This window comes from Columba livia, chromosome 3 (assembly GCF_036013475.1).
Source record: "Columba livia isolate bColLiv1 breed racing homer chromosome 3, bColLiv1.pat.W.v2, whole genome shotgun sequence".
NCBI classification, from domain to species: domain Eukaryota; kingdom Metazoa; phylum Chordata; class Aves; order Columbiformes; family Columbidae; genus Columba; species Columba livia.
This window is the reverse complement of record NC_088604.1, coordinates 51,929,501-51,956,252: the sequence shown is the minus strand read 5'-3', so window position 1 is coordinate 51,956,252 and position 26,752 is coordinate 51,929,501. Positions and strand designations below refer to the sequence as shown.

Below are 26,752 nucleotides of genomic sequence, written 5' to 3'. Positions count from 1 at the left end.
TATAAAACTTGTTTAATCAGATATGAGCAAAATGTGCTAATTGTGCAGTTTGTTGCTGAGAATGCAAATCATCATCCATATGCATCAGACATTACCAATCAGGTCTGAAAATGGGTGTGGGAATACTTTAAAGAAATTTATCATATGAATTTGATTGCATAACACACAGGTATTCTGTATTTACAGGCTGAATAAGTGTGGGACGAAACTTTGTGAAGATGTCCTCAAGCTGATGTATAAGGAACCAGAATTTCAATCAACATCCAAGCTTCATTTTTCTATTCAGAAAACAATGTATTGATTTCTCCTTGCTTCCTAGAAAAGCATTTGATCAGAAATGCCAAGATAGCATCAATAAAAATTATTCAAAGGTATGATAATGCAATATTCAACGCCTCTTAACTGCCAAGTACAGACAGACTGGTTCAGGTGAGCCCAAGTCATTACTTACAGTTCTGAAATGAGGTAAACAACATAAAAAATCCCAGCACATACACACACACAGAAACATTCCTTATGCCTCAAATCAGGCTCTACATGAGGCTTAGATATCAACATGTCACTGGCCACTCTTGGTGAGGGCTGTTTTAAAATGTAATACATTCCTCATGAGAACAATAATTACCTTTACCTTCATTTGTGAGCAAGGCTTTAATACCTCACTTGATCTTATCTTACCAGATGAGTGATAGGCCTATCATGCTCATGAATGAAAGGCAATAACTCACTCCTTACTACTAAGATATCTTATGAGTCCTCATCTTATGAGAACCACACACTTCACTAAGCCAAGCAATGAGCTAGGTAGTCTAGAAAACCTGCAGAATCTTTGTGTAGCTTGTCTCTTCATCATCCTTTTCCATTTAATCAATTCTGCCTGTTAAGTCTAGTACAGCATGTTCAGCCTCAGCTGACTGAAGGGTTGCAGCCCACTCCCAGCAGGCAAAATTTTATGAACTGTTGATTCAGGAGTTCATTCCTGTATTGTGGAACTCCTTGAAGCCCTGAATTTAAATTGGACATCTGAAAAAGGGTGCACTGACTTGAAAATCAGTTTGACTTTTCTAGAAAGAGCAGATCAAAAGTTTCGGCAACAACTGGATGGAAAAACTAATTCAAGGAAGGCCTCAGGTTCTCCCTGTCGTCGTTATAACGATCCTGTTGTCGTTATAATTGTCTTAAGTTCATAGCTATAGAATATTACTCACTTATCTTCCTGTGCAAATCTCTTGCAGGAGCAGACTGGCTGCACGCATTTAATATAGGCATGTATTAAAGCCTGTACATTAGCAAAAGGTATCAGTGGCTAACAGCTAGGAATAATAAAGGTTATCTTTGAGGCCTGAACTGCCTAGGAAATAGAGACATGCAGGATAGTTGACTCCAATTTCTCATCTTGTTTCTACCTGGTTACTGAGCCAGCTCTTCCCCTACCTGAGAAGGGTACAGGGCTGACAGAGGTCCCTGCAGGTGCTGTAGCAAAGCTGTGACAGCACAGCTTGCAGGTCTGAGGGCAGAGCCCTGGAGGTGGGTGGATGTGCCAGAGCTGGGCACAAGCTCCCGTGGCCCCTCTGCAACACAGCACCACCCCCAGTCCGGGCAGCACAACGTACGGTGTGAGGGGCAACAGCCTCCCATGCCAACAGTGACACATTTGGGTTTGAAAGGGAGGAGGAAAGGACAAGGGCTGACATTTCTCGCATTTTGCCAACCTGGGTTTTACTCACACTTTTGCCAATTCATGCATCAATTGCTGCCTTATGTTTTACATACCATGCAATGTTGAAGAGCTCTGGATGGTAAGGTAACTGGATTCGCATTTCTGTGATTCGATATCCAGGTCTCCAATTTTTAGGATCAGGCGTTTTCCTGGAGGCACTTGGATTTTCTTTTCACATAAAGTGTAGTTTGGGTACGTCCCAGGATAGTTCTTGGATGCCAGGGTCCCACTGTCTTGATACATCACCGTGTGCCCACATCCATCCCCTGCAGCAGGAGAAGAAACAAGGACGAGAAATGAAATGTATTCCTCAATTAAAAATGTGTAAGAAAATATTAGCCACATAATCATGTCTCATGTGTGCTTCTATCTTTTAAAAAAGTATTTTGTCATACTCCACCTTGGTTATGCTGTTGCTGGAACATAGGTAACTAATGTAAATACAGTCATATTTCTCTTGTGAAGCAATATAAAGGAGGGTTGGAAACAGTAATGAACTAGTATGTATTTGACAGTCCTGTACAGTTTCTCTGCCTTTCTGTTTTACAGCCAAACCCCATTGAAACCCTGACGATGCAATTCCACATGTAATAGGTAGGATCCTTCCTTAAATAGTTTTCTCCCAATTATCATTCCACATTTTATTTCCATAGAAAGAACCGTCAGAGAGAGGGTAACTGAATCACGATACATGAAAGCACAGACGTGATTTAACTACATCCTATCATGGACCCGACTCATTTTCCTGTTGGTTTTCTTGCACCACTTGCATAATACGAAAAGAACAGGGGACAAGGCAAAGACCCAAGAGGGGCTTCAAAAGTGGGATATGCATCTCCAACGATTGGCAGGCTACTTCACGGTAGCATGCCTGAAGATGTGAGTGCTGCCGCCTCCTTGCTCAAGGAGCAGGGGTAGGTGCCCGCAAAGTGTTTTTTCATCTGTGGAGTCTCTCCTTGGTGGACGAGCATCTGAGGAGCAGCTGCAGCAGAACGTGTGACAACAGGAAAAGGCACATGGAAATACATGGGGGGATGTGGGGACTGACATGGAAAACAGGAAGCATCCATGGAGGGGAAGGAAGGAGGTACCAGATAAGAGACGTTGACTACCAAAGGAAGTAATTTTTAGTGGACTGTTTTAAAGTACACTAGTAAATTAAAATTTACATATTAAAGTTTAAGCCATTTCATTCTGCTGAGTTTTCCAAATACTAGAAACTACTGCAATAGTAGAATTAATGCTATATATACATGCATTTGAGGGGCAGTCCTCAGTTTTAAGTCAGTTATGGCATAGGCACTCATATAGGAGTGTTGTATACTGTTACCCACTATCACTGCAAAATTGAAACTAGTCCTAGAAGTATTAAAAAATAAAGAATCCTGTGGAGCTGAGAATTCACAATATTCACCTTAACTACCCAGAATTTTACTTCTGGGGATATTTTAGTTAAACTGGTTTGGTCTGTTCAGTTTAACTGCTTTCTGAATCTCCTTCCATGACCACTAAGAGGAAAGAAAGTAAGATTTGATAAGATTATTTAAAGGTGAACAACTAGAAATGAAGTTTTGATGATGAAACATGCCATACTGGGGGTTGGGAGGAAAGTAGCATGCTGTGCAAAGATAATCTCCAAGCTATCAAATTTTGACTTGCTACTATATAATTACATTGCCATTTCATCCAACTCAACCACTTTTTCACAAGAAACAGCATTTATTTTCAAGCTTTATCATTATTACTAGCTTTGTTTTCTTGTATTAAATTTTATCATAGGTTCATGCTTGGAAAAGAGGTGAATAGGAAACATGGATCCAAAATCATATCACCATAAAACGTATTAAATATATATTTTTCAGATCTCCTTGTCCACACGCTTTAAAAAACATCTGTTGTTCATGTTTGTTGTCTAAGCTCTATCGATTTCAGAATGTACAGGAATGTACTCAAGATGAAAGGCAAACTAGCCTCTTGAGTAAACCATCTTCTTAATGGAAACTTTCTGCAGCAGGAATAAAAATGTAAGGAGCAATAGACTAGAGGAGCTATCGACTTTCTGAATGCAGAGAGTGGTCCAGGGAGGTCCAGCAGTGTAAAACCAGATCACTTCCAGCAGGACACAGGACAGCCTTGCTGCCTGCAGAGCTGACTGCTGTGTAGTAAAAAAGAACTGCCTGTGGCCTTTAATTTAAGCTGCATGTTTCTAGCTGTAAGCATTTACTTTAGCTGGGCTTCTGAAAATAAAGTAACTACAATCTGGAGCCTGGTTTGCAACTTATCCTTACTGGGAAAGAGGAAGGAAAATAAAGACAAAAATTATACAACTACAGCAAAATGTCATGGGGATGAACTACTTAAAAAGAGAAGTCTAGTGTTCACGTAGTCTTCCCCTTGCTGGGCTACGTTCTGACTTGTGTTGCCTTGGTACGATCCCAAGGATCCTTTGTGGTACAAAACTCTCCTCAAAAAGCTGTAAAGACATTGGTGTCATGGTAAGACCCTGACAACCATTAAGGTCACAAAGCATTATATTTCTGCAGAAAGTGTCCAGGCAAAACTGTGCACCAGAGACCTCAGCCAGCCATCCTCCTCTGTCGAGGTTATACAAGGTCTCGTTCCTAGGGAAACTCTTTTTTTAAAGCTGCCTTTGAGTCAGCATTGAAATGTATTAGCATCAGAACGTCTCCTGAGCTAAGAAAGCATAAATGCTATTTTCTGACTTTTCACTGCAGGAGCATGGTCATTCAAACACTTCAACTGAGGAGATGGAAGCGCAGCATCATCCTGCACCTATAACATTCCTTGCTGCTTCTGTTCTGCCTGCCTTGAAGAAAAAGGTCATGACAAAAGCTTGTTCACCACAAGAACCAAAGCAATGTCCAGAAAGTTAGACCAAGTCCTAGTAACCATTGCTTCTTACAGAGAAGCCTGACTGCCGCTCTAAGTTTTGAGATTCTCTGCAAGATTACCAGAGCAAAGAAAAATCTTACATTGAAATCTGCTGGAAAATGCACCCTAGGGAAGGAGTCTGAAGGCACAGAGGAAAGGCAGAATGAAACTCAGGATCTGATAACTCAAAGAGAGATTTAATGACTACATACAGTAAAAAACTTTATTTATAAACAGACTATATTCCAAGGGCTCAGAAATGGAGGCAAATGGTAAGGAATTCAAAGTGTATCCCTATTCACATTTTGAAATTTAAAAAGGTGAACAATACTACCATTATTGTTGTTGTCATTATTTTCCATGTGAAATTTTTTTTTCCAGTCAAAGCATATCAGACAAACCTCAAATACATTGAGCTTAAAACACAACTGCTTGGCCTTGTGAAAATGATGGTTTAAATACCTGATGTCACACTCTTTCCTATAAGCACAACTCTTCTGTCTGGGAATACATGTATTCAACCAGTCAGTTCAATGCAGAACTTCTGGCTAACACTAAATTTTCACGTAGCATTACTTCTGAGAACTGCTTTCCATCATCCTGTTTGGCAAGAAGCTGGCAACCTTGCCTTTGACATTAGGTTTCATCACTTCTCACTGGACGGGAGCAAAGCAAAATATTTGAACACAAGGTATTCATCAGCCAGAAAGTCTAAACACACTTAGATTTAATAAAATCTCTCCTCTGCACAAGGAGTTACTAAAAGCACATCAAACATGATTTGTAAACCAAGTTCCCACAGGCATTTGAATCAAGATCAAGATTGTGGTCTTTGGATTGCAGGTGCCCACCCTTTGGTTTATGCTCAGCCTGTACCAAAGATCACATAGTGCTGGAATTAAGGCTGTTTACCACAGACAAAAATAGTATCCTGTGGCAGACGATGGAAATAACTCCTCAAGAAGTGAGAACCACCACAGGCACCTTCCACCACAGCAGCAGGCACACTGCTCACACCTTGCCCTCTCTCACGTGTTGCTTGCCAGGAGCTGCCCATGTGTGTGAGACCAAACCTGGGACCCCTCCGGAGGACACCGGTGCCTGGCCCTGTGGAGAGGGCAAAAGGAGGTACCAGGTGGCTGGTGGGTACCACACCACTTCCCTTCCTCAGTCACCATGCATGACGGATATGTGTTGGACAAGGTGAAGGAATATCTCCAGGCAGCTGCTGGCTCATGGGAAGAAAGGCCCCCGTCGCTACCCAGGAAGGATGTAGATGATGAAACTGATGCCCACAAACAAGCTCCTGCCCCACACTGTGAGTTGCACTGGACACAGCCCCTGATGGATGCTGTGCCTTTAGAAAAACAGCAGTGTTCCCATACACGGCAGGGTTAGAGATCTCTCAAAATGATGCTGGTTCCTTAAAGTACCCTCCTGACACCTAAAATCACCTGGCTGTGCTGACTCTCTCCTCTCATCTCTTCCCAAGCCCCATGCTCAAGCCAAGCCCCGGCCTCTTACTCCTGTGCTCCCTGGTCTTTCCCACCCCTTGCTCACACACGACTGGATGTGCACAGAGCCTTCATCCAAGCCCTCAGCATATCACCCTCCGAGTTAGGGAAGAAGCTACAGTTTTTCAAACAACTGCTATCAAAAGTTTCCATGTGCTGCACTTTTTGCTGTTTATACCACCAACTACAAAAACAGTCATATAGCATGATATCAAAGCTCATTTTCAAAAGTATTGCTACAATATCCTGGCAGCAGACAGCTGCCTTTTTCATCCTTCTGATTCACCTCAGTAAGCAACTAATAACAGACTTGGACTTGCTCCAGTGCTAAATACCTGTTGTACTTAGGTGTGCTCACGTACACAACCAGCAGCTCCCTGTCCTCTTCCACCCTGCTGCACAAGCCCTGCTGGGCACCAGCATTTCTCTCTTGGCCTCTATGGCTACAGACTCACACTATATGCTGCCAATCCCTTCCCACCAGGACAAAGAACTCCAAAGTAGCCTTATTTCCCTCTCTGCCTCCTCTCTCCCAGTTTGACATCCTTTTGGACAGCCACATTCACGGTGATGCTTGGGACAAGCCCTGCATGGAGGTCAGGTCGCAGAGCCGGCGGGGGGCTGTAGACCTGTCCTTTTTCCTTCCCTCTCCTCCTTCCCTTGAGGGGAAAGAGCAGAAAATTGTTTGTATACCTAAATCCTGAATTCAGCCAAAACTCATCATTTTCTGAAGAGCCACACTTGCAAATAGACACAGCCAAAGCGAAGAAAATGCCATTGAGTTGAGGGTATGGCTTTGTGAGCTCTGATGAGAATCCCCATGAGGAGAAATGAGATTTGTCTTGTCTTCCACATTGCTCTGTCTGAAGTAATGACTCTAGCTTATTGAAAGTCACAATAGCTGAGACAAGACAGAGTTCTGCACTCATGTTTGAAAGAAAATTCGAGTTATGCATAAGAACAGATAAGTAAAAAAGAAATTAACTCTTTTCAGTCAAACCCGTGCCCTCCTGTTCATGTGGGATAGGAGAAAAGACCAGGGGAAAACAAGTTTTTTTGCCAAATGCTATCCAAATCCACTGGTGTGGTCTGCCAACACTTCAGGTTTTTATACAGCTGCTCTGGCCTCCATCACTAACAGAATCATGCTGCAAACATGAAGGTTTGTACCTTCACTGCATCCTGATGTGACGGAGTAAAATCCAGAGTTGAGCACTTCATCTCTAACCTCTCTGGTGCCAAACCTGGGTCAAGAGCATCAGCTCTTTACTGTGCCATTATAATGGAAGAGAGAGAGAGCACTATGTGTCTGGGACCTAAATCCACTACTTCTCCAGAGAACGATGAAGATGTCAGATGCTTGTGCTTTTCCTGGCAGCGGCTTCAAGCAGATGATGAGAATAAAGGGCAACATCACAGACCTGAGGCATTGCTGGGCAGGTGAGTACCACCAGTCTTCCTTCCTGGCAGTGCTGGGACTCAGAGCCACAGGCATCACAGGGGGACCCAGAGGGTGACCACTCATTTGGGAGTTTCACAAACCACCAGTTTCAGGGCAGATACCGTTTACACCAGCTGAGCAGCTGGCTGAGACGTGTCTAAAAAGTATATAAATCCACAGCAGTTTCTTTTCAGAAGTCCAGCTTTACATTCTTCACAATATTTTGTGGATACAACAAAAACTATTTTTGAATAATTAAAGAAACCAGTGAAAATTAAGGCAAGCCTATAATCATCTGAAAAAAAACAAAAACTGCAGTCTTCCATGGCCTTTAGGTTAGTATTAATGTATTTTCAAGGGAAAAAGTCCCATGCTTTGCACTATGCCCTACCACAAAAGGAGAAAATACTGTGCACACTTTTTATTTGAATTGCATTTTAATTTGTTTGACTTCATTGGGTTCTCAGGAAACATATTAACTCTGCACTACAACAGTTCCTCAGGACAACCATTTCACTGCCCAAGCTAACCAAGCAGTGGCTGGAAGGCTGAGAGCAGGAAGGGAAGGTAGAGCAGCAGAAGAAACAAAAGAACATTGTGGAGTGTTGATTTCATTGCCCAAATTATTTACTTGCTAACTTCAAAGGGATGCAAAAGGAGGAGGAGGTCAAAAAAACCACAGCATGCTTTTCCCTCCTCTTCACACACATTATTTACTGTAATGTCTCTCTTAAAGTAGGAACGAAAAAGCAGCAAATGATCTCCAGTTGGTTCCACAGCGGTTCCATAAATCACAAGTTCCCACCACTCGCCCAGCTGCAATCACCCTCCAGCTGCCCAGGCTGTGGCTGGGGGTTGTCTTCCCCTGCAGCCAGCCACAGGAAAGATTATCTGCCTCAAACATATAAGTTATTTTGGCAAGGAGCTGGATCACCACAATCAAGTATAGAAGAAAAATCTCTGACAACCATTCTAAGTGCCTTATCTAGCAAAGTAGCTTACAATTGTACTGCTGTTTTTCAAAGTTAAAGAGTTTTTTAGCAATTGCACACACAGCCATTTGCCAGTGGCCAGGGAAATCTTTCCAGCTGTGCTGACTTGCCTGGCAATGACTTTGTCGTATTGATACAAACAGCCCGGACAGCCTTTACTACCCCAGAAACCTCTAATGTTTGCAGAAGTCTGCAAAGACAAAAATCTGATGAGATCTGAGATTTTATTTATTTAGCTCCTAAACTGTCAAAAGAAAAAAGAAATCTCCTTATAAGCAACTCTTTGGATCAACAGGAAGCCGTGTTCCGCTGAAGAGGGAACATTACACTCAGCACTCAGGTTTGAAACCTTAACAAATAGTAGAGTAGTAAGTCTTACTTAAACTAACACAAATATGAACTCACACACTGAGACTTTTCCAGTTTCACTGTATCCATAAAGACTCGATTATTTTTGCTGCTTAATCAAATAACTTTCTGGAAAGTAAGCATCTCATCTGCTTATACATCTTAAAGACTTGTGTCAGGATGAAGCCTGACACTATCTGTCTACATTTACATGAGGCCTCAGTGACAAGAAAATTCAGATTACCATGGAAATCACTGTGCCAAAAGGAGAAAATGGCAGCTACAGCCTGGTAGTCCCTTTCCTATGAATTATTTAAAGAACAAGGTTTACACAAAAGTGTAAATAGCATCATATAATTTTCTTGCTTTGCTTCTATTAAATATGCAAATAGTAGCAAACTAGGTTTGCCTTTGCTTTTTAGGATCACTATCTGGCTCCATCACAATCTGTGAAAGACAGGCAGTACTGTAATACATGTCAAAAATAAGCATGTTCTAGTCACTGCTTCCAGGACTTAGGCAGTATACCAAAATGTAGTCCTCCAGAGAAGTGAGTTTCAGCACTGGAATTTGCTTTTCAGCACTCTAAATACAGCACTCTTGAGCTTGTGGGTGTGAGAAAACTTCATTGCCTTTTTAACTGCTGCAAAAAAAGAGATTTGTAAATTTTAATTTATTTATTTGCTCCCTGCATAGCTGCATTCAATATTTGTCAATGCTTTTCTTTTATGGATGTGGCATATTGCTGTGATTGATCAACTCAACATTTTATTAGTGGGAGTGTTTTTGGAAATAGAAACAAGAGCAGAGCTACACATTTATGGACATTTCAGAGTAATCTTAAGCGAAGGGTCCCCTCTTTGCAAAAGGAAAGTTGAGGTTTTATTTTCTAACAAATTCCAGCCCACTTGAAGATACACATCCAGATGACACCCTTCAAGGGCAGATGTGATGAGAAGGCACCGAGAAGTTCACTGCCCAAGCACTTAGAACTGCACGCTCAGAAGGAACCTTTAAGGACTGTAAATAAATGGGAAGAAGGTCTGTGTTCCTCCACCAGCCACCCACACAGTCAACTCAGGGCCCTGGTGAAGCTTCAGTGCTGTAAATACTATGGGGAACAAATATCCCACAGACAGGAGTTTCTTCCCTGTCCCTTTGCTCACAGCATCCCAGCAGTGCAACAGGGACATGGGGCCGCAGTGGGAGATGGAGCCACCTCCCACCCCATGCTGGGCTTTCCCTGGGTTGGGGGGACATCGTGCCATTAAGACACAGCCTTGGATTCTCCTTCTCTGGAGACATTCAAAACCCACCTGGACACATTCCTGTGTAGCCTCATCTAAGCGTTCCTGCTCCGGCAGGGGGATTGGACTAGATGATCTTTTGAGGTCCCTTCCAGTCCTTCACAGTCTGTGATTCGGGGCAAACATGCAGTTGGATTTCTATTAAGGGCTTTTCAGGCAAAGTAGGAAATGCTAATCTTAACTGAGAGACATATCATATATATGCAAATTGTTTGCTCTACTTTCTCCATCTGTTTTTTTTTTTTTTTTCCCCAGGTTTTTCTCTTCACTATGCTTTACTGTAGATTAACTTAGAGCATATAGCACCGAATTTGGACTGTGTGGGAAACATATGCTGCAAGCTCAGGGCCAGACTCGAATATTGGGTTGCACAGGAATAGGAATATTCATAGCATTGCTAAAGACCGACATACCCACAGGAACAGGAAATTCAGAGACACCAGGGTAAGGAAAGGCAGAAGCAGAGCTGTTCCAGTTACAGTAGCAGGTGGGAAGGCAAGATTTCAAAACTACTTTATTTTGGGTAAGAGAAAATGGCTGAACATGACCAAATGAAACCACCACACCGTCTTTTTTAATACATAGTTCCCTTGTCAGTGTGATGCAAGTCAGGCAAGATTGACAGTTATCAGTGATAAGGGATAGTCCCTTTTCTTGAAAGCAAACCTATTCTGGCTTCCTTGAAAAAATCTCACATTTACCTTTTTTACTTGCATGCCTAGATGGAATGTGTGATTTGTTAGTAAGGAAGGACAAGAGAAGTCATGCCACTTTTTTCAAAGCAAATTATACAGCCCCCACCCCCATTATCCCCAAGGTATAAACAAACAAATATCTCAAGAGAAAATTAATTGGTTTGTGAAGGAAACAATAACTGCTCTTTAGTAGCAAGAAACAATTTTCTGTTTTGCCTTTTGACTCAACCTAATTTCTAGGAAAGTAGCTCTTTCCTCTGCAGTTATTGCAATCTAACCACAAGTGGTTCCTTACAACTCCAGTAGAAATGGAAGTAAAAACTAACTGCTTTGGTCAAAGAGCTACATCAGACTTCTGAGCTGGAACATTGAAAGTAAGAAATGCCTTTTTTCAGTGTGCTTCTGTGACCAGCCTGCCTGATGCTCATCAAGGTATTAACCAGGACAGTATGATCAGAGGGTCTGTAAATGAGGAAATCTTGTGATCTCTTTGGTTCATTGTGTTTACATGTGGTTGCTGTCAAATATATTTTAAATTAAAAAAAAAAAAAAAAACCACAAACAAAAAACAGCCACACCATTACTTAAATACGAATAGCATTGGTTGTGGTGCTGTATATGATCCACAGCATCATTTCTGTGTCTTCTGTGACACATTAATATCAAACTGCATAAAAGATATTTGTAAATGGATGTGAAAAATAGCAAAAAAGAGAATGTTTTAATGCCATCCTGTGCATATCACTTACACTGAAACTCCGTAATTTTGTTTTATTTGACTGGATTTTTTGATTAACAGTAGTATCAGACAATCATGTTCTCAAATTTTAAAACAGGGTACATCAGAAAGGTCTGAACAGTTTTTCACTCATCTCTAGAGAGAATACCTCAATGTAACTGCTCAGTTCATTTTGACACAATATTCTTTTACTTTCCACTTAGAAAAACAGAGAAACTGAATTTCATAAAAAAAAAAAAAAAGAGATTCATTTTCAAAACACAAGCATTAGCACTTGTTGAAAATCAGTATGTTCTCAGATACTTATTTTAAGGACCATGAGCTTAACTATGTGCCTCCTGTCTGTCACAAAATACTAATAGATCAGCAAGTGCTGAATCCTTCTCGGGTTTGAAAATGTGAACACCTACCACCACCCAGGTACTCTTCACACGTGGCACAGTACTTCACATTACAGCTTATCTACTGAAATTGTGTTTTAAAGTCTCCAGCTCTGTGGCTCCTAGCCACTTCAACTTCAATTCCCCTCTACCGTGCTGACACAAGAAACATGGGATAATACAACCCCCTGGCTTTGGGAGCAAACTGAGACAACAGGTAGGGCAAGAGCTCCAGTGTCAGCCATGGACCTTGCTGCCGAAGCCTCCCAGTGGAGGGAGACCTGCAGAACCCTTGAATTTGTTTTACAGGTTAAAATATATTTTTTCATACCTGAAGGATACCGTAGACATTTACAAATGAAGCATAGCTCACTGCAAAGTCAAACCAACCCACCAACACAGAACTGGTGTTTCAACAGAGCAAAATACAAGTAGTTTTGGGCAGGAGCCGCATGTCTCCATTCTGTGCAGTTACCACAGCTGCAACAACAAGGCTCAGGCGCATAACAAAGCCATTCTGTTTGGATGGGTGAAGAAATCCACCTATGTTTCCAGTGTTTTGAGGTCTCCCCTGCTACACCATGAAGAAAAGTTTTGTTTGATTTCTGACAGGACACATGGGCCTTTGTATAGAGCGAGGGATTGCATCCAGAATTCCCCATGTGTTTTTGTAATTTGAAATAAAACAAATAAACACAATTTTTATTCAGTAGGCATGAACATCTGGAAGATGACATCAACATGACTTCAACTTTAATGTCAAAGTGTTAGACTGAAATCCAATATTGTTGAACAATTTCTAGTGGAAGTGCCAGAAACTTGAACATCACGAATTAAAACTGTGATGGAAACAAGGCTTCTGCAGCAGCTGAGGAAAGAAACAACATTTTAGAGCTTCACTAAATGCCTGGTGAACGTTACTGTAATTACAATAGGAGCTCAAGCCTAAATGTGTGATACTAATTATCAAAATGAAGACGCTGGTCTTGTAGGAGGCCTTGGGTCTGAGTTGTTAGCCTTACCCTGCTATGCTTTCCTCATTTATTCTCCTGTCTGTCATCTTGGTGCTTTAAAACATCTTTATTAAAGCTCTTTGCAGATGGGCAAAGAGAGCACAGCCTGAGCACACTCATCCTTCCCTCTGCCTACATGGGGGAGCAGCGTGGAGCTGCTGCCACCAGGCAGCAACCCTGTCCCATCGGGGGAACGGAAATAATGAGTAAGGATGCACTGGGACTGCAAATCCTGCTCAGGGAGGATGAGAAAGTCCCACCACCACCAAGCTAAGCCTTTGCGTCTCAGAAGGAAGTTCCCGAGAGGCAGGTCCTGGCCCTGCCAAAAGAAGAGACAGGGAGAGCGGGAGTAAAAGACCAAATTGTTTCCTTCTTGTAACACTCTCAGCTCCCAGGCTTAATTACACAGGATCAACAATCCTAACCATAACTACTGGCATGCTCTCTATATGCAAGCATCCAGCCAACCTCAAAAATGTGCCCTTACCGCTCACACAATTTTCATACAAAAATCAGTTTAATTGGATCATAATTTATTCTGAAAGAAAAATTAAGATATCTGTATACTCTTAAAACTAGTCAAACCACTATCCTTTTTTATTTAAACATCACTGGTAGATTGTCCCAGTTTGGATTTTCCTACTCCCAGTTGTAAAGCTAATTAAATCTTTTGGGGAAGTTGTGTGCTCATTCTTATGCATTGCTATTAACATTTTTTTTATTGCAGGTAGTTGGGATCCAATGCCATTCCACTGCATCCAGTCAGAAGGATTTTATTTTGATTTTGTCTGGCTTGTTTTATTCTTAGCAGATGGTGCAAACCTGTGTGTTGATGAGTACATGCCACAGGAAAGCATCTGATACAATTCATCTGGTCCCAAACTACAGCGACGTCTATGGTGAGGACTTCAGTGCCCACCACCACTCAGGACCACACTTCTTGGCATGATGTGTTAGTTCAGATAGGCTTTCAAAACAATACTATTTCTGGTACCTAAAATGGCTTTGAGAAGATACCTTAGGCATCTCTATACAGTAACTCAAGCATCCTCAAAGTGGGTGTTTTTCAAACTAATTTTTACTGTGCCACACAGGTAGCTCAAGTGAACTAAGACAACACAGTTTTGATAAATATAAATAAATGTATTTGTACATATGAAAATCAACAAATAATTTGCCTGAAATATTATTCAACAGCCATACATGTTATGTGCATGTGAAGGTAGCAACTTTCCCAAGCTATCTTTTTCTCCCTCCTTTGTCAGCAAGACTCCCAGCATCCTCCCTGTCTCTGATTTTGTTTGAAATATATCCCCTGATAACCTAAGGAGAAGTACATATAAAGGGCTTAGAGCTATTTATAGCAAAGCCTGTGTGACTGAAAACATTGCAGTTTTCATGCGATGGGTACACACATTGCTTATGAACTGCAGCAGGAAAACTGTTGCCTCCCTCTTTAGTGATTCTAGTCAGCATTCTCAAGGCAAGACAGAGGGAGCCAAGGAAGGAAGCTGACATAAGGACAAAATGCAAACAAACTGAAAATTTACCAATCACTTATATTCAGAAGCTGGAAGAGGAGGGTGGGCACAAGAAAGATGCATCCCTATCTGCATTTCAAACTGCTGGAAATGGGCACGCAAAGTGGATTAGCATGATCACACCAATATTCTTTGGTACTGCTTTTGTACAAGCCCTTGAGAACAGCCATGATGGCTCAGAATTACTGCATATGCTGTTGTCACATTAAATAGCAGCCTTGCCTCAAAATGTTTAGAAGTCTACTGCCCATCAATTCTTTCAACCGGGCATCAGGCACAACTGTCAACAGACGCAGTAAAGCTGCAAATAAAGTTCATGTTTGGATGCTGATATGCAAATCCCACAAGAACTAGTTTCACTGCTCTGCTTTATTCAAAATGAAAATAAATGAGTTGCAGCAAGAGGAGTGGCTTAAATCTTGTTCTTAATAGAGTAAAACCCCTATTCCTCATATGCTTATCAACCTCCAGTTCAGTTTTAAGTCCTGCTGGCCAGGAATGTAATAGAAGATGACTCAAAACTCTGAGAAGAAAGACTCAGATTCAACTCTCATTTTGATATCTGCTGCCCACAATTACATGGTTCAAGGTCTTGCTCAATGAAACCAGAAGAAAAACCGGAGAAAGGTGCAAGGCAAAGATCATGTGTTCAGGTTTCCCTCCTTTCTGCCTCGGGTTCAAACCACTGGAAGGAGATTTTTGGAAGAGATACCAGGTCAGGTATGACTGTGTGAGGCTGGCAGGTGGGGACCAAGGTATATTTTGTAGCTGTCAGCAAAGAACTGGCAACTAAAACCACAAGCAAAGTTAAGATCAGGGTACAGCAGAATAAAAAGGGAAAAGATGAAACTTTTATTACAAATTCCGAAACTATTTATTACTCATGCACAGTCAGAGATGTGATATTTGTCCCCAGGTGGGACATACTAAGCTTATAAACTTGTTTTAATTAAAATCAATTCCCTAAATGCTCAGCATTTCCTATCCATCACTCTGTGAACAACAAAATTCCATGTTTCATAGAAGCCCTTGGACAACACACATTTAATGTATTTTCAAGAGCAGGATAAGAGCTGCCACCTGGGCCCTGCACAGTAACACTCAGATACAAGACATGCTATGAAGTAACCAAGCCACATGGCGGGGGGGAGGAAAGCCTCTCATTAATATGAAACTTAGGTAAGAGAACAGAAGCTATAACAGCAGCTTTATCCTTGTTCTGTAGCATCCCTCAGGAAAAACTGAAAAGGAAGGTGAGCTGTTCACAAAAATAACCCACAAAAAACACAAAACAAAACCAAACAAACAAAAAAAAAAAAGGTTGTGCAGCCACAGAAAAATGTACTACTCTATTTTTTAAAATGAGTATTTTTAAATCAATGTATTTAAACCAGTACATCTCTCTTTGCACCAGCTGGTGGGAGACACCAGTGGTGACAAGATATAGGATTAGCCAAAACTCAAGTCTGATTCACTCTGGCACTTCTCGTGCTCCCTTACAACATTTAAATCATGTCAAGAAGCTTGTGTAGCAGGAAGTTGGTATCCACTTATCCTTATCTCCTTTCTTCACTGGTGTGACTTTAGGACACTTAGTCCCTAATTTATAGGGTAATATCAATAAACAAACAAATACAATAACTACCCCCCTGAGGAGAAAGGAAAGACAGTTGTCAAAACCTCTTCTGTTTTCTAGACACTGAACAGACTATCCTGCAGATTTGAGTTCCGTCCAAAGAGAACCAGGCAAAATATTATCTGTGTTTCCATGCTGTTGGTTTGATAGTAGCACTACTTTTAACATTAATAGAATAATAGTGCTTTTACCAATTTATTTGGGAATACAGACAAATAGTAGGATTCATACGTACAGGTTAGTGTCACTGTATGCACTAAAACCCCCAGAAATGCCAGCAAATTTACTAATTCTAACTGACCCTCCAAATAACTTTCTCTTTGGTGCCATTACATGAGACAAACATTGATGAAAGAGAAAACAAACAAAAAACCCTCATGAAAATTGGGGATTGAGAGAATATTTTTTTCTTTGCTACGTATGTGTTACCTGGAGAATATCAAGTTGGAGTCTCAAAACACAGAAACATATTGAGGACAGAAGAGCAAAGCTGGCATGAAGCTGACAAGTAGAAAGGCAACACAACTCATACCACATTCTCCCTTCTGTAAAGATCTGTACCAGAAATCTCTGGTAATGGGAAAAACCGGTATAAATCAGCCAAACTACTTTGTACCACTGCCTGGGTGCAATGCTAATGCACAGCACTGGGTTATGGAATTTGCAGCCAAGTTGGAACATTAATACTGAGACTACTAATTTGTCCAAATGCATTATCAAGCTCATTATGATGCTTAATTTCCAAAATTAACCATTTTACAGTACATATCAGTCAACACTTCTAAGATGGATGCATCAGGCCACACAACACCACAAGCCAAAAGGTTCCAACCCCTCGATGGAAGTCAGCTGTACTTGCAATTTACACAGGAAGCTTAACCATGAACCACATAAAAACACAGGGTAAAGAGAGTAGTAGCTGGGCCCTAATTTTAGCAAACTGCAGTATCATAAAAGTGCTTGCAAAATCCCCTTGAAATTTCTAACGAAACTTTGTCCCAGGACGAGTAAGGGCATTTCTCTTCCACGTCGAGGCAGCAGGGCAGCGGCCCTGCCTGTATCCAGCTATGGGGCAGGGGCTGCCAGCCCCGACCCCCCGGCGAGAGCAGGGAAGTTCTGCCGGTGGCCGAGCGCCGGCCGCCGCGCTCAGGGATCCCGCGGGGCTGACGAAGCGCGGCCGGAGCCCGAGTGGCCGCGGGAACCGCCAGAGTCCCTCCCTACCTCCTGCCTGCAACTTGCCGGAGACTTTTCTCCACTTACTTGACTTAAAAAAAAAAAAAAAAAAAAAAAAAAAAAAAAAAAGCAAAAAAATAAATAAGCGCTAATTAATAGAAGATTAAGAAAGCCGTAGTATATATTCGCCGTAAGGCCGGTTACCACTTTAATCTCTCAGCTACTCAGACACGGGGATAAACCCGGCGAAGATTAACCAGGTCAACTATATACAGCCCTCAGAGCAGCTCAGGCTGCGCTTCCGCGGAGCAACGAGACAAGGACGGCGGAGACCCCACACACACTCCCCAGCACCCTACTTCTCACCCCCAGCGCGGGGTAAAAGCCCCGGCGGCCGTGCACGCAGGACCCCCTCCCCGCCCGCCTCCCGGACTCACCCAGCTTCTCCGCCCGCAGCCAGAGCGGGGCCGAGGCTCCGAGCAGCAGGGAGAGCAGCAGCGAGGGGGCAGCCCGCGCACCCCCGGCGGGGCCCATGGCTCCGGCTCTCGGCGGGGCGGGCAAGGCACAACTTCCCCACTTCCCTCTTGCTGCTTTCTCTTCCTCCCCTCTTCCTCCTCCTCCGCCTTTGCGGGGTGGCTCAGGAGCCAGCCCACGCTGGCGCGGAGAGGGGCGGCCCCTCCCCGGCATCCTTCCCCCCCGCAGGTGTTTCTGCGGAGGCGGAGAAGGGGCCGTGCGGAGTTGCCTCCGGCCCCGCGCCCCGCCGGTGGCCGGGCTGCAACGCTACCGCCTCCCGCCTCTCCAGCCCGGGGCTGGGGGTGGAGAAAGGAAACAGGAGAAAGGGAAGCGCCACTATTCCCATTGGGCTGCAGCGCGGGGTATCTCCTCCTCCTGCCGTGGACCGAGGGGCCGGCTCGGCCCCGCCGCCCTTTCCCCTCCGCTTCCCGGCTTGCCGCTTCTCCTCCCACCCTCTGCGGTTCTCTGGGGGTGCTGCATCGTGACCAGGGGACTCCTCAAGGTTTGGGGGGCTCCCCGCTGCGCTGCGAGCCGGGAGGTTACCCCAAACCCGTGCAGCCACCAGCATCGCCTGCGAGCCCCCGAAGTTGGCGGGCCATATACATCAATATATACACACACGTGTAATGCATACATATTTTTAAGCAAGCAGGATTCCTTTTCTGCCATAGGGAGAAGAGAAGCGGTGGGGCGCGTGGGACGCCGCGGGGTGCCTGCGCGGGGGCGGACACGAGTGGGGCCAGCGGGCGTTCAGCCCTTGCAGCAGAGGTCGTGCTGGAGCTTTCCGCCCCTGTAACCTGCTCCTGGGATGGGATCTCCACACAGGGGTCCCAAATGCATATTAAACATGTGCACGCTTTTGCGCATTAAAGTTGTGCTCTGATTAATTGTGGATTTTTTTTGAAGGATGCTGCGGGCAGCTCTCTCTCCAGGTGGGATGGCCTCAGCTGCCCTTCTCTGCTGACCTGTGGCACAGGGAGTGACTCAGGTGCACGGTAAAGAAACGCCTGCAGCGTCAACAGCCGCAGGAGACCCACACATTAAACAGTGCCCAGCAGTCGCCCTTTTAAAAGTGTGCCAGACAATTCAAAGTAGCCTGCCTGACACCGTAGAGCATTTTCAGGGATGGGTTGCCATGAGGTGGGTAGATTCACACTGCTGGCAGGTCAGAAATACTGCACTGCCATGCCAAACTGAAATATGTAATGAACTTACATATCCTAGAGACAACTTATAATTGTTCAATTTTGTAGTATTTTAGAAAAAGTAAAGTTTAGTAAACCTTTATTCTAATTGAGTTCTTGTTTTGTAAGTTGTAATGTCTGGTTTTAACTTTTCAGACACCATATGTGATCAGGCATATTTTTTACTATGTACTCAGTACATTGCATTCTTGGTATATGTATTTAACACAGTTTTTTAGTAGTTGAGACTTATCCCTTCTTTGCAAAAGAGAGTTCAAAATCTCGACTAGATAATTAGACAGGGTGTAAGGCAGAGCCTTCTTTGCTGCAGCAGTTTAGCAGTCAGACTTAATCCTTGTTGGACCTCATCAGCCAATGCCAGCATCCTTCTGGCTGAAGAAGGTTGTGGTGGGTCACTCACTTCGATAATCTGAATGCTGAGAGACTTTTAAAGAAGAGTATGTCCATGTAAATAAAAGTGATCTGTTACTGTATTTGTCTCATAGATTGTCAGGAACAAATCCATGCAAATGAGAGTGATTATGGAGAGGCAAGTGCAAGAAAGTCAAACCCTGCAACAGCCTCAAGACTAGATTTAAAAAGAACATGGAATTGGTAAAAATATTGTGGTCATAGAAAACAACTTAGCAAATGCTGGTTCAAAACCTACCAATGATACCCAACATAAATTAAAATATGAGAGAGACAAATAAATAGGACAATATAGATGTTGCAAAATATGTATCACTTGTGAAAGAGTTGCAGTTATTGAAAAGCAATGTAACAACAAAATAGCAAATGTTGTTTTGTATCAGTTTCAGCCGGAATCAAAACCAGTCAGTCATACACAGGTTGGTGCTGTGAATTACACTGATTTGCATTCCATCCACTGAGATCTAGAATATATTCTTTAATAATATGGATATTTTTTAGTTGTATTTGTTGAAGGTCATGATAAATATTGGCAGGAAAGTCCTGCAAGTCAGTGCCAAGTCACTTTATGGAGGCAGTGCTGCAATAAACTGAGTCTGGTGGTCTTGGGCAACTGAATATGCAAAAACCTTTGCCACAGTGCTTGCAGATAAAGTTGCTAGTGCTGAGCTTTCAGTAGAACTTGGGTGGTTGGTAGCTGGTACAGGCAAGTTAGCAGTCTTGGAAGGCCACAGGGTTTTTGCCTGTCACACCTTTGGGAGGCTCATAAGGAGGAGGGAGATGGGTTGGCACACACTGGGAAAGGAAACTTTCTCCTTTTGCTGGGCATTGGAGGCTTGGCAAGGTCCTCTGGGACAGATAGCTAGAGAATAATTCCCTTCAGAGTTATTTTTATTCCAACAGTTTGCAGTAAAATGAGAAGTCATGCCCTTGAGAATGGGGCTGTAAAATATCTGGGAGTGGTACTTGTTTTCCTTTTGTGATTGGTGAAGGAGTTTACTGTACAGAAGCATTGTCTTTTCAATCTTCTCACTACCCTGGAATCAGCAGGAGCTGGTTGCTTATCCAAAGCCACGTGTTTCCTGTTGCAAATGTCTATGATGTTCGGGTGGAAACTTCACATCTTCCAGAAGATGCTGGAAGCAGGGGGTTTCTGTTGACTTCAGTAGGATAATGAATAACACAATCAGTGCAGTAGCTTCTCTATTATTTATTTTGCTATTAAATTCACATTACTTTATCATGCCCTCTCCCTGTCAGTTTTCAGTATGCTGTGGGCAAGGAACTTACTGTCAACTTCCAAGATTAAATAATCATGAAGATGAATGAAGTAGTCTATAGTTCTCAAAGCTGTTATTCAAGGACTTGTGTAACCCCTGTCACATTGCTACTTTGGTTCATGTGTACTTTTCCAAATATCCCTTTATAGGGAGGAGAATTAAAACCAGCTTTTAAATAAATACAGTTTTAAAAGCAAGTGCTTTGTATAAAGGCAAAAGTTTAATTCAGAAAAAAGGTGTACGTCAAGCCTGACTAATAACTTGTAGGGATGTCACACAATGGGAGGTTCACAACACAAATGCTCCCTGGCAGATCACTTCTGACAGCTTAATGCAGCTGATTTTGGTCAATAACGCTGATTAATTTGGAAGAAACCGTGTTCCCCAAGAATGTAAACAGGTTGCTTTTTAGCATGAGCACATGCCCTTCCTTTACAGTTAGTTTTCCGAGCATACCAGTTAGGAGTGTTTTGTGTGTTTAATGCAAAAGGTATTAACTCTGTCACCCAAAACTAGATAACGTGTCTCATCTAGTTTTCATTATATTGATACATTTACTGTGCAGCCACTTGCAAATGGGAAATTATGTCTGACCCCAGGATGAACAGCAAGACAGGACTTCAAGACAAAAAATCAGTTCAAAACACTTTAGGAGGTGGTTGGTCAGTAGGGCAGGAACATGCTCAATTGTCATTTATGGACTTGTACCCCGTAGCTTCATGGATTTACATTCTTACCTATACTTGTGGTATACTGTTACATACTTGTATGTAACACACACTGAAAGAGCTTCTTCTAAGCAGACCTAAAGCATCTAATGAGTCCTTGCTACCTTGTGTCATTTAGAGCCAGTAGTTTGTCTGGGGGAGGGGCAGAGAAGGAAGGAAAAACACACCGAAGAGTTTACCTAAGCTTATGTTGCAAGCTTGACACTGTATACATATTTTCTTTCAAAAGCATCTGTTTAGTACATTTGTTCTAGGAGAAAGAAAAAAGGTAAAAAATGTAATTTATACAAAGAGGTTTAAGTTTCATCGTATTGAAGCAGCCTTGCTTTTGTGCAGCCAACAGGAAAGCTCCTGTTCTTCAGAAGTTGTGAGCACACTCTTTGCTGACTGTGTAGAAGGGAGAGGAATCATAAGGCACAGTGAAGTGGAGAGGACCCAAGGTCACAAATCACAAAACCCAAGAACGATTCTAGACATTGAGAGATACATTAATTTTGTCATTTAGCAGAAGGGTAGCTTGCAGATTGAGAGGTCTTTTAACCATCTTTATGCATGGGCCAGGTTTTGCAGTTTCATTGGTGCAAAGCAAATATTCTAATGGATTTACAGGTAAAGCTGAGAACAAAATGCCCTAGTTGCTGATCTCTGTGTATTCAGGTACTGTGTTTTACCAGAAGCATATGTGGTGGTTGAATAAAAAAAAACAGAAAATGAAACATAGGAAGTAAAAGCCTGAAATGCATCTAGATTCAATATTTGTATATGATATGTGAGGAACCCTCGTTGTTAAAAATGATTAAGTTACAGCCAGGTCAGTGCTGCTGCAAAGTTGTGGCGTGGCTTAGAAAGTCTAGCAAGTTCCTTGAGACACACTGAATTATTCTGTATATGCAGAGTGTTTAATGGACACAGTACACTTTGCTGCATTTGTGTCATTGGAAGACTAAGGCCATGCCTAGGAAGCAGCAAAAACATTTCAGCCTCTATTGAGGTCTGCATACCATTAAACCAGCTAGAGATGTACTGGCCTCCGGGACTCCTCTGGGCTTCTCGATATTCACCTGACTACTGCTGCAAAAAAGGTCTTCTCATTTTGTACCAGACTGCTGGGTTGGGCTCCCCATGTCACAGCCAGCTGTGGTTCTGGTGAGGTTCATGTTAGCAACCTCCATCCTTGTGTACTCTTCTGTCCAGGTGTGAAAATGCACAGGAGTGATGGAGGTAGTCAAATAACATTTCCACTTTTCAGGTAGTTTTGTGCAAGTAGCTAAGAGGATATCATGACTCAGTGCTTCATTACTTCAAGGGAAACACAAGGCAAAAATTAGCCAGAAAAAAACTTCTTCAGATAGAAGAAACAGTTTAACTTGCACTGGCACAAGTTGCTGCCCATACCCATACGGATGAGTTGGAGCCGTAATACTGGCATTATGCAATTATGCTAGTAGCAAAAATCCCCAGGGAGGAGAGACCATAAATATTCTTAGACCTTCAGAACATGGAAGAAGAAATTTGGGGCAATAAATTCGAATAATAATCTCTGGGAGAGAAAACCAAACTGCAGCAGGCTTCAAGACTTTTGTCTTCTATTTTCAGCAGAATAATTGGTCTCGTATGGGCGGGAGCGGTAGCAGGGCCCTTCCTCACCAGGGCTGGCAGGCGCTGCCTGTGGGATAATTGAATGCTAAAGAGGATACACAGCCTCATTCACTACAACAGCAGCAGTTGGGTGTAACTCTAATGAGAGCCATATAGGGGATGAATGTGCACTTTTCATCACTTTAATTACTGTAACCTATCCAATCATGTCACCTATTATGATGCAATTATGAGATCAAGCTGAAGACTAATCATTTGTCCCACTGCCACATATTTTGCCGTTTCTCGCAGCTGCTTGATAGTCTTAGGTCATAATTTGTCTTACTTTCAAGGAAAATGACATAAAGTTGCTAATCATCCAGATTTTGAAGATAATCAACCAGACGTGCCATGCTGCTGTCTTATTTGCTGTCAAGAAATATGGGGCAGAATGTTCCTTTTCATTTAAACATATTGTTTTTGGGTTGTCTTGAAAAATATTGTGATCTAAAGATTCATGACACTCTTTGTCAAAACAGAGCCTACTATTTTATAACTGACTTGTTGGCAGCATCCTTGATCAGTTTGCCAGTGACAAAGCTCTCATTGCTTTTTATAGGTGTTTTTAAGAATTTTCCCATTTCTGTAAGGTATTAGCCCTCATACGTTTAGAAGATAACCACTTTTAACTCTTAACACATAGGTAGTATGTAATTTTGAACCGTAGCATGTTTTCTTTTTGAGGGTGAGTTCACAGCTGAATTTGCATGGTCTGCATTTTTTTCTGTGAGAGGCAAGTAGTCTTAATCATTTACTCATGTCTTATGAGGCTGCATCAAAGTAGGAGCTAAGAAATAACTTGTGCAAGATATGAAGCAATCCTGTGGTCACTTCCAGGAATAAACAATTATGTTTGAATCACATGGCTTTTTAATAAAGACAACAATCAGTCTAGTTATGTTCTTCCAAAAAAAAAGTGTGGAGTAATGGAAGGTGAGTGCGTGTGAGCAGAGTTTAACCATTTCTCATGTAGTGAGTGTGGCACTTACTCCCATGTATACTAGGGAGAGCAGTTTACATACTGTTTTATTGATCACTAGACTCCTGGCTATAGGAGTAAGCTTAGAGAGCTGAAAGTAAATACAAGTGTGAGTGGTGTGACTGCCTGGTTTAACAGAAATAATTCAGTTTACACCAGTTCTAGCCCTTTATCCTAATTTCAAGTGTTCATGCCAAGTTGCAGTTTTCTTGCAGGGTGTGATGTGAAATCAGGCAGAAAGCCTCAGGGGTGGAAAAGTAAGGCCAGAGATGGCTTTCTTTGCCTTCAGTTGATTTCTTTGAAGAGAGAGGGATGGGAATCATGCTTATTAATTCAATAATTAGTGATTCGTGGGACTGAGCTCCCTCCTCCCACCCTGTGCTCACTTTGGGCCCTATAGAAGATTGCACTCCCTGGGAGCTTCAGAAGTCAGCCAGTTGTGCATAGTGGAAGCTGGGCTCATAAATCTGCGATAATCATTATGTATGGAGAAAAAGCTTCTTGTGCAACTCTTTCACATAGCATTGGGGCATTACACCAATGAATTACAAGGTCAAATTCTTTTAATTCATAACTGTCACAGCTGTGGATTACAACTGTATATATAGTTTGAGGGTTCACTGTCAATTGCTTTTAAAGCCTGGCTATTTATTAAATGTAAAAAACTGATCAAATGTCATCTATCTTTGTAAAGACTTTTGTGTCTTCTAAAAGAAAATTTAAAAAAAAAATATTGGTCCTTGCAACAACCCCCACTACCCAGCCACATTCCTCATGTGCCCAGAGAAACAGGCAGCTTCACAGAGGAGACGCTGTGGGACAGCTCAGCTTAGTACAGTGCAAAAGGATAGAGGATGCACACCCAGAATCCCAAATGGTGAGCATGATGCTGGTGCAGTCAGCCACAGCTAAGGCTGTGTTGGCGGCTGCTCAAACCAGGGCAAAACTAACCTTGATAATAGTTACCTGGCATAGTCATGCAGTGGAAACACATACCTCTAGTCTCCAGAGAGGACATGAGTCCCTGCAGCTTCTGACTTTCTCATGGAGTATCCCACTCATCTGGGAATTATGAGGATTCAGCATCTTTTCAGGGATCACCATAATCTTTTAGGTTCAGACTTCTGCTGTGCACATTTGAATACTATATCATTTATGTATTTATAGCTTTCAAAAAAGATGAGCATGCTATATAAATCAATCATCAGGATTCATGTTAGCACTGTTAAACTGTTTTCTGACTTCGTAGATTTTAATTGCAAAAGAGAAAAATCAAATGGATTTTGATTCATTCTCATGGCATTATTTGGTCCCTCTCCCATATTCCTATCAACATGCCCTCGTCACTAGGGATCTAGAGAGTCAAAGCCATTGAGAAATGGTGGTCAGATATCCTGTGTTACACTATCCACTCCTGTCACTGGTAAGGTGGTGAATTATGACTTCTCAGTTTGCCAGTTCAATCAATTCTAAACAAGCAGGAGCAGGGAGCCTGGCTGCTCTTCAGCCCCCTCTCAGTTACAAACCACTGTTGGAGCACATGTAGGTTATCCCACATTGGTTTCCTCTGGTGGCAAAGGCTGGCTATGGTGGACCATGAACCTTCACTTACTTCCTTGCATCTTAAAAAGTATTTAACAATATTTTTCTTGATGTTCCCTGTTTTACGTTAGTGTCCTGGGGATTTTTGTTGTTGTTTTCATGTGTGGAATTACATTAATGTAATAAAATAGGGAACACTGGAGCAAAAAAAAAAGAGAAAACCAGCATGACAGAGATACCACAGTCAGAAAATAGTGATAACATTTGCAGACAGCTGTTCTACCAAGTGAAGGCTATCTGGTTGCTACACGAGAGAAATATTTACAGCTATTTCATTTTACTGGTCTTATAGAAATTCCTCATATGTATCATCTTCATCTGAAAACCATGTGCAAAAAAGCAGTGAACTATTTTGATTGGCACACAGATATTAAAGTGTATGTGCCTGGGCACTCTTTCTGGACCTGGAAACACTGCCAAAGTAAGAATTATTACTTAGCAGTCCTGCTCGGGCAGAGTCTCTGCCTTCAGCTTAGTTCTTGGGCCTAATCTAAACCACCCTGAAGTTATCAGAGGAGCCTGTGCTAAATGCAGCACTGGGTGCTCCTGTGGGCCCTTGCTTTCCAGGTTCTGATGGATCTTGCTGTAGTGTTTCAAGGTATTGTTGAACCCATAGTAATAGGATCTGCCTAATTTCTGCAGCTTGCAGAGCAGCAGAACAGAGCATGTGCCTGCACCTCAGCTGTTCAACCTTCATTTAACATGCTATTAGGATGGGTATCCACCAGCACACTGGGCTGTGAACACAAGTGTCTGCAGGGGTTGGAGGATATGGTCTCCTCTGCAGTCTCTGCTGTGGATTACTGCAAAAGGGCCATTTTCACAGAATAGACTTTCTCTGGTGTGTAATTAAATCAGTATTCCAAACATTGCTAGAAAATAAAAAATACAGAAACATCTTCTCAGCAATAGTTGTTACAGTATCAATTGTTTTAAAATAAGTAATTCTGTTACATCTGTTTTGATCTAGAGATTTTCTCTTTCTAGCAGGTTCCTTTCTTCTTT

At 42.3% G+C, this 26,752-nt stretch overlaps 1 protein-coding gene and 1 long non-coding RNA gene across 2 annotated transcripts in view; one reads left to right on the top strand and one right to left on the bottom strand.

Moving 5' to 3' along the window:
- LOC110362578 (uncharacterized) overlaps positions 1-2,213 on the top strand; it is a 42,670-nt gene extending 40,457 nt beyond the window's left edge. Inside the window, exon 4 of the long non-coding RNA XR_002420035.2 lies at positions 187-2,213. This is a non-coding gene — a long non-coding RNA (uncharacterized LOC110362578). The remainder of the gene's footprint in view (positions 1-186) is intronic.
- Positions 1-18,199, bottom strand: part of DCBLD1 (discoidin, CUB and LCCL domain containing 1) — a 49,858-nt gene extending 31,659 nt beyond the window's left edge. The window contains exons 1-2 of the mRNA XM_065056737.1: positions 17,829-18,199; positions 1,774-1,986 (exon numbers count right to left, since the gene is read on the bottom strand). Coding sequence (XP_064912809.1) covers positions 1,774-1,986; positions 17,829-18,078 — 463 coding nt within the window. The 5' untranslated portion in view covers positions 18,079-18,199. The remainder of the gene's footprint in view (positions 1-1,773; positions 1,987-17,828) is intronic.
- Between the last annotated feature and the right edge of the window lie 8,553 nt (positions 18,200-26,752).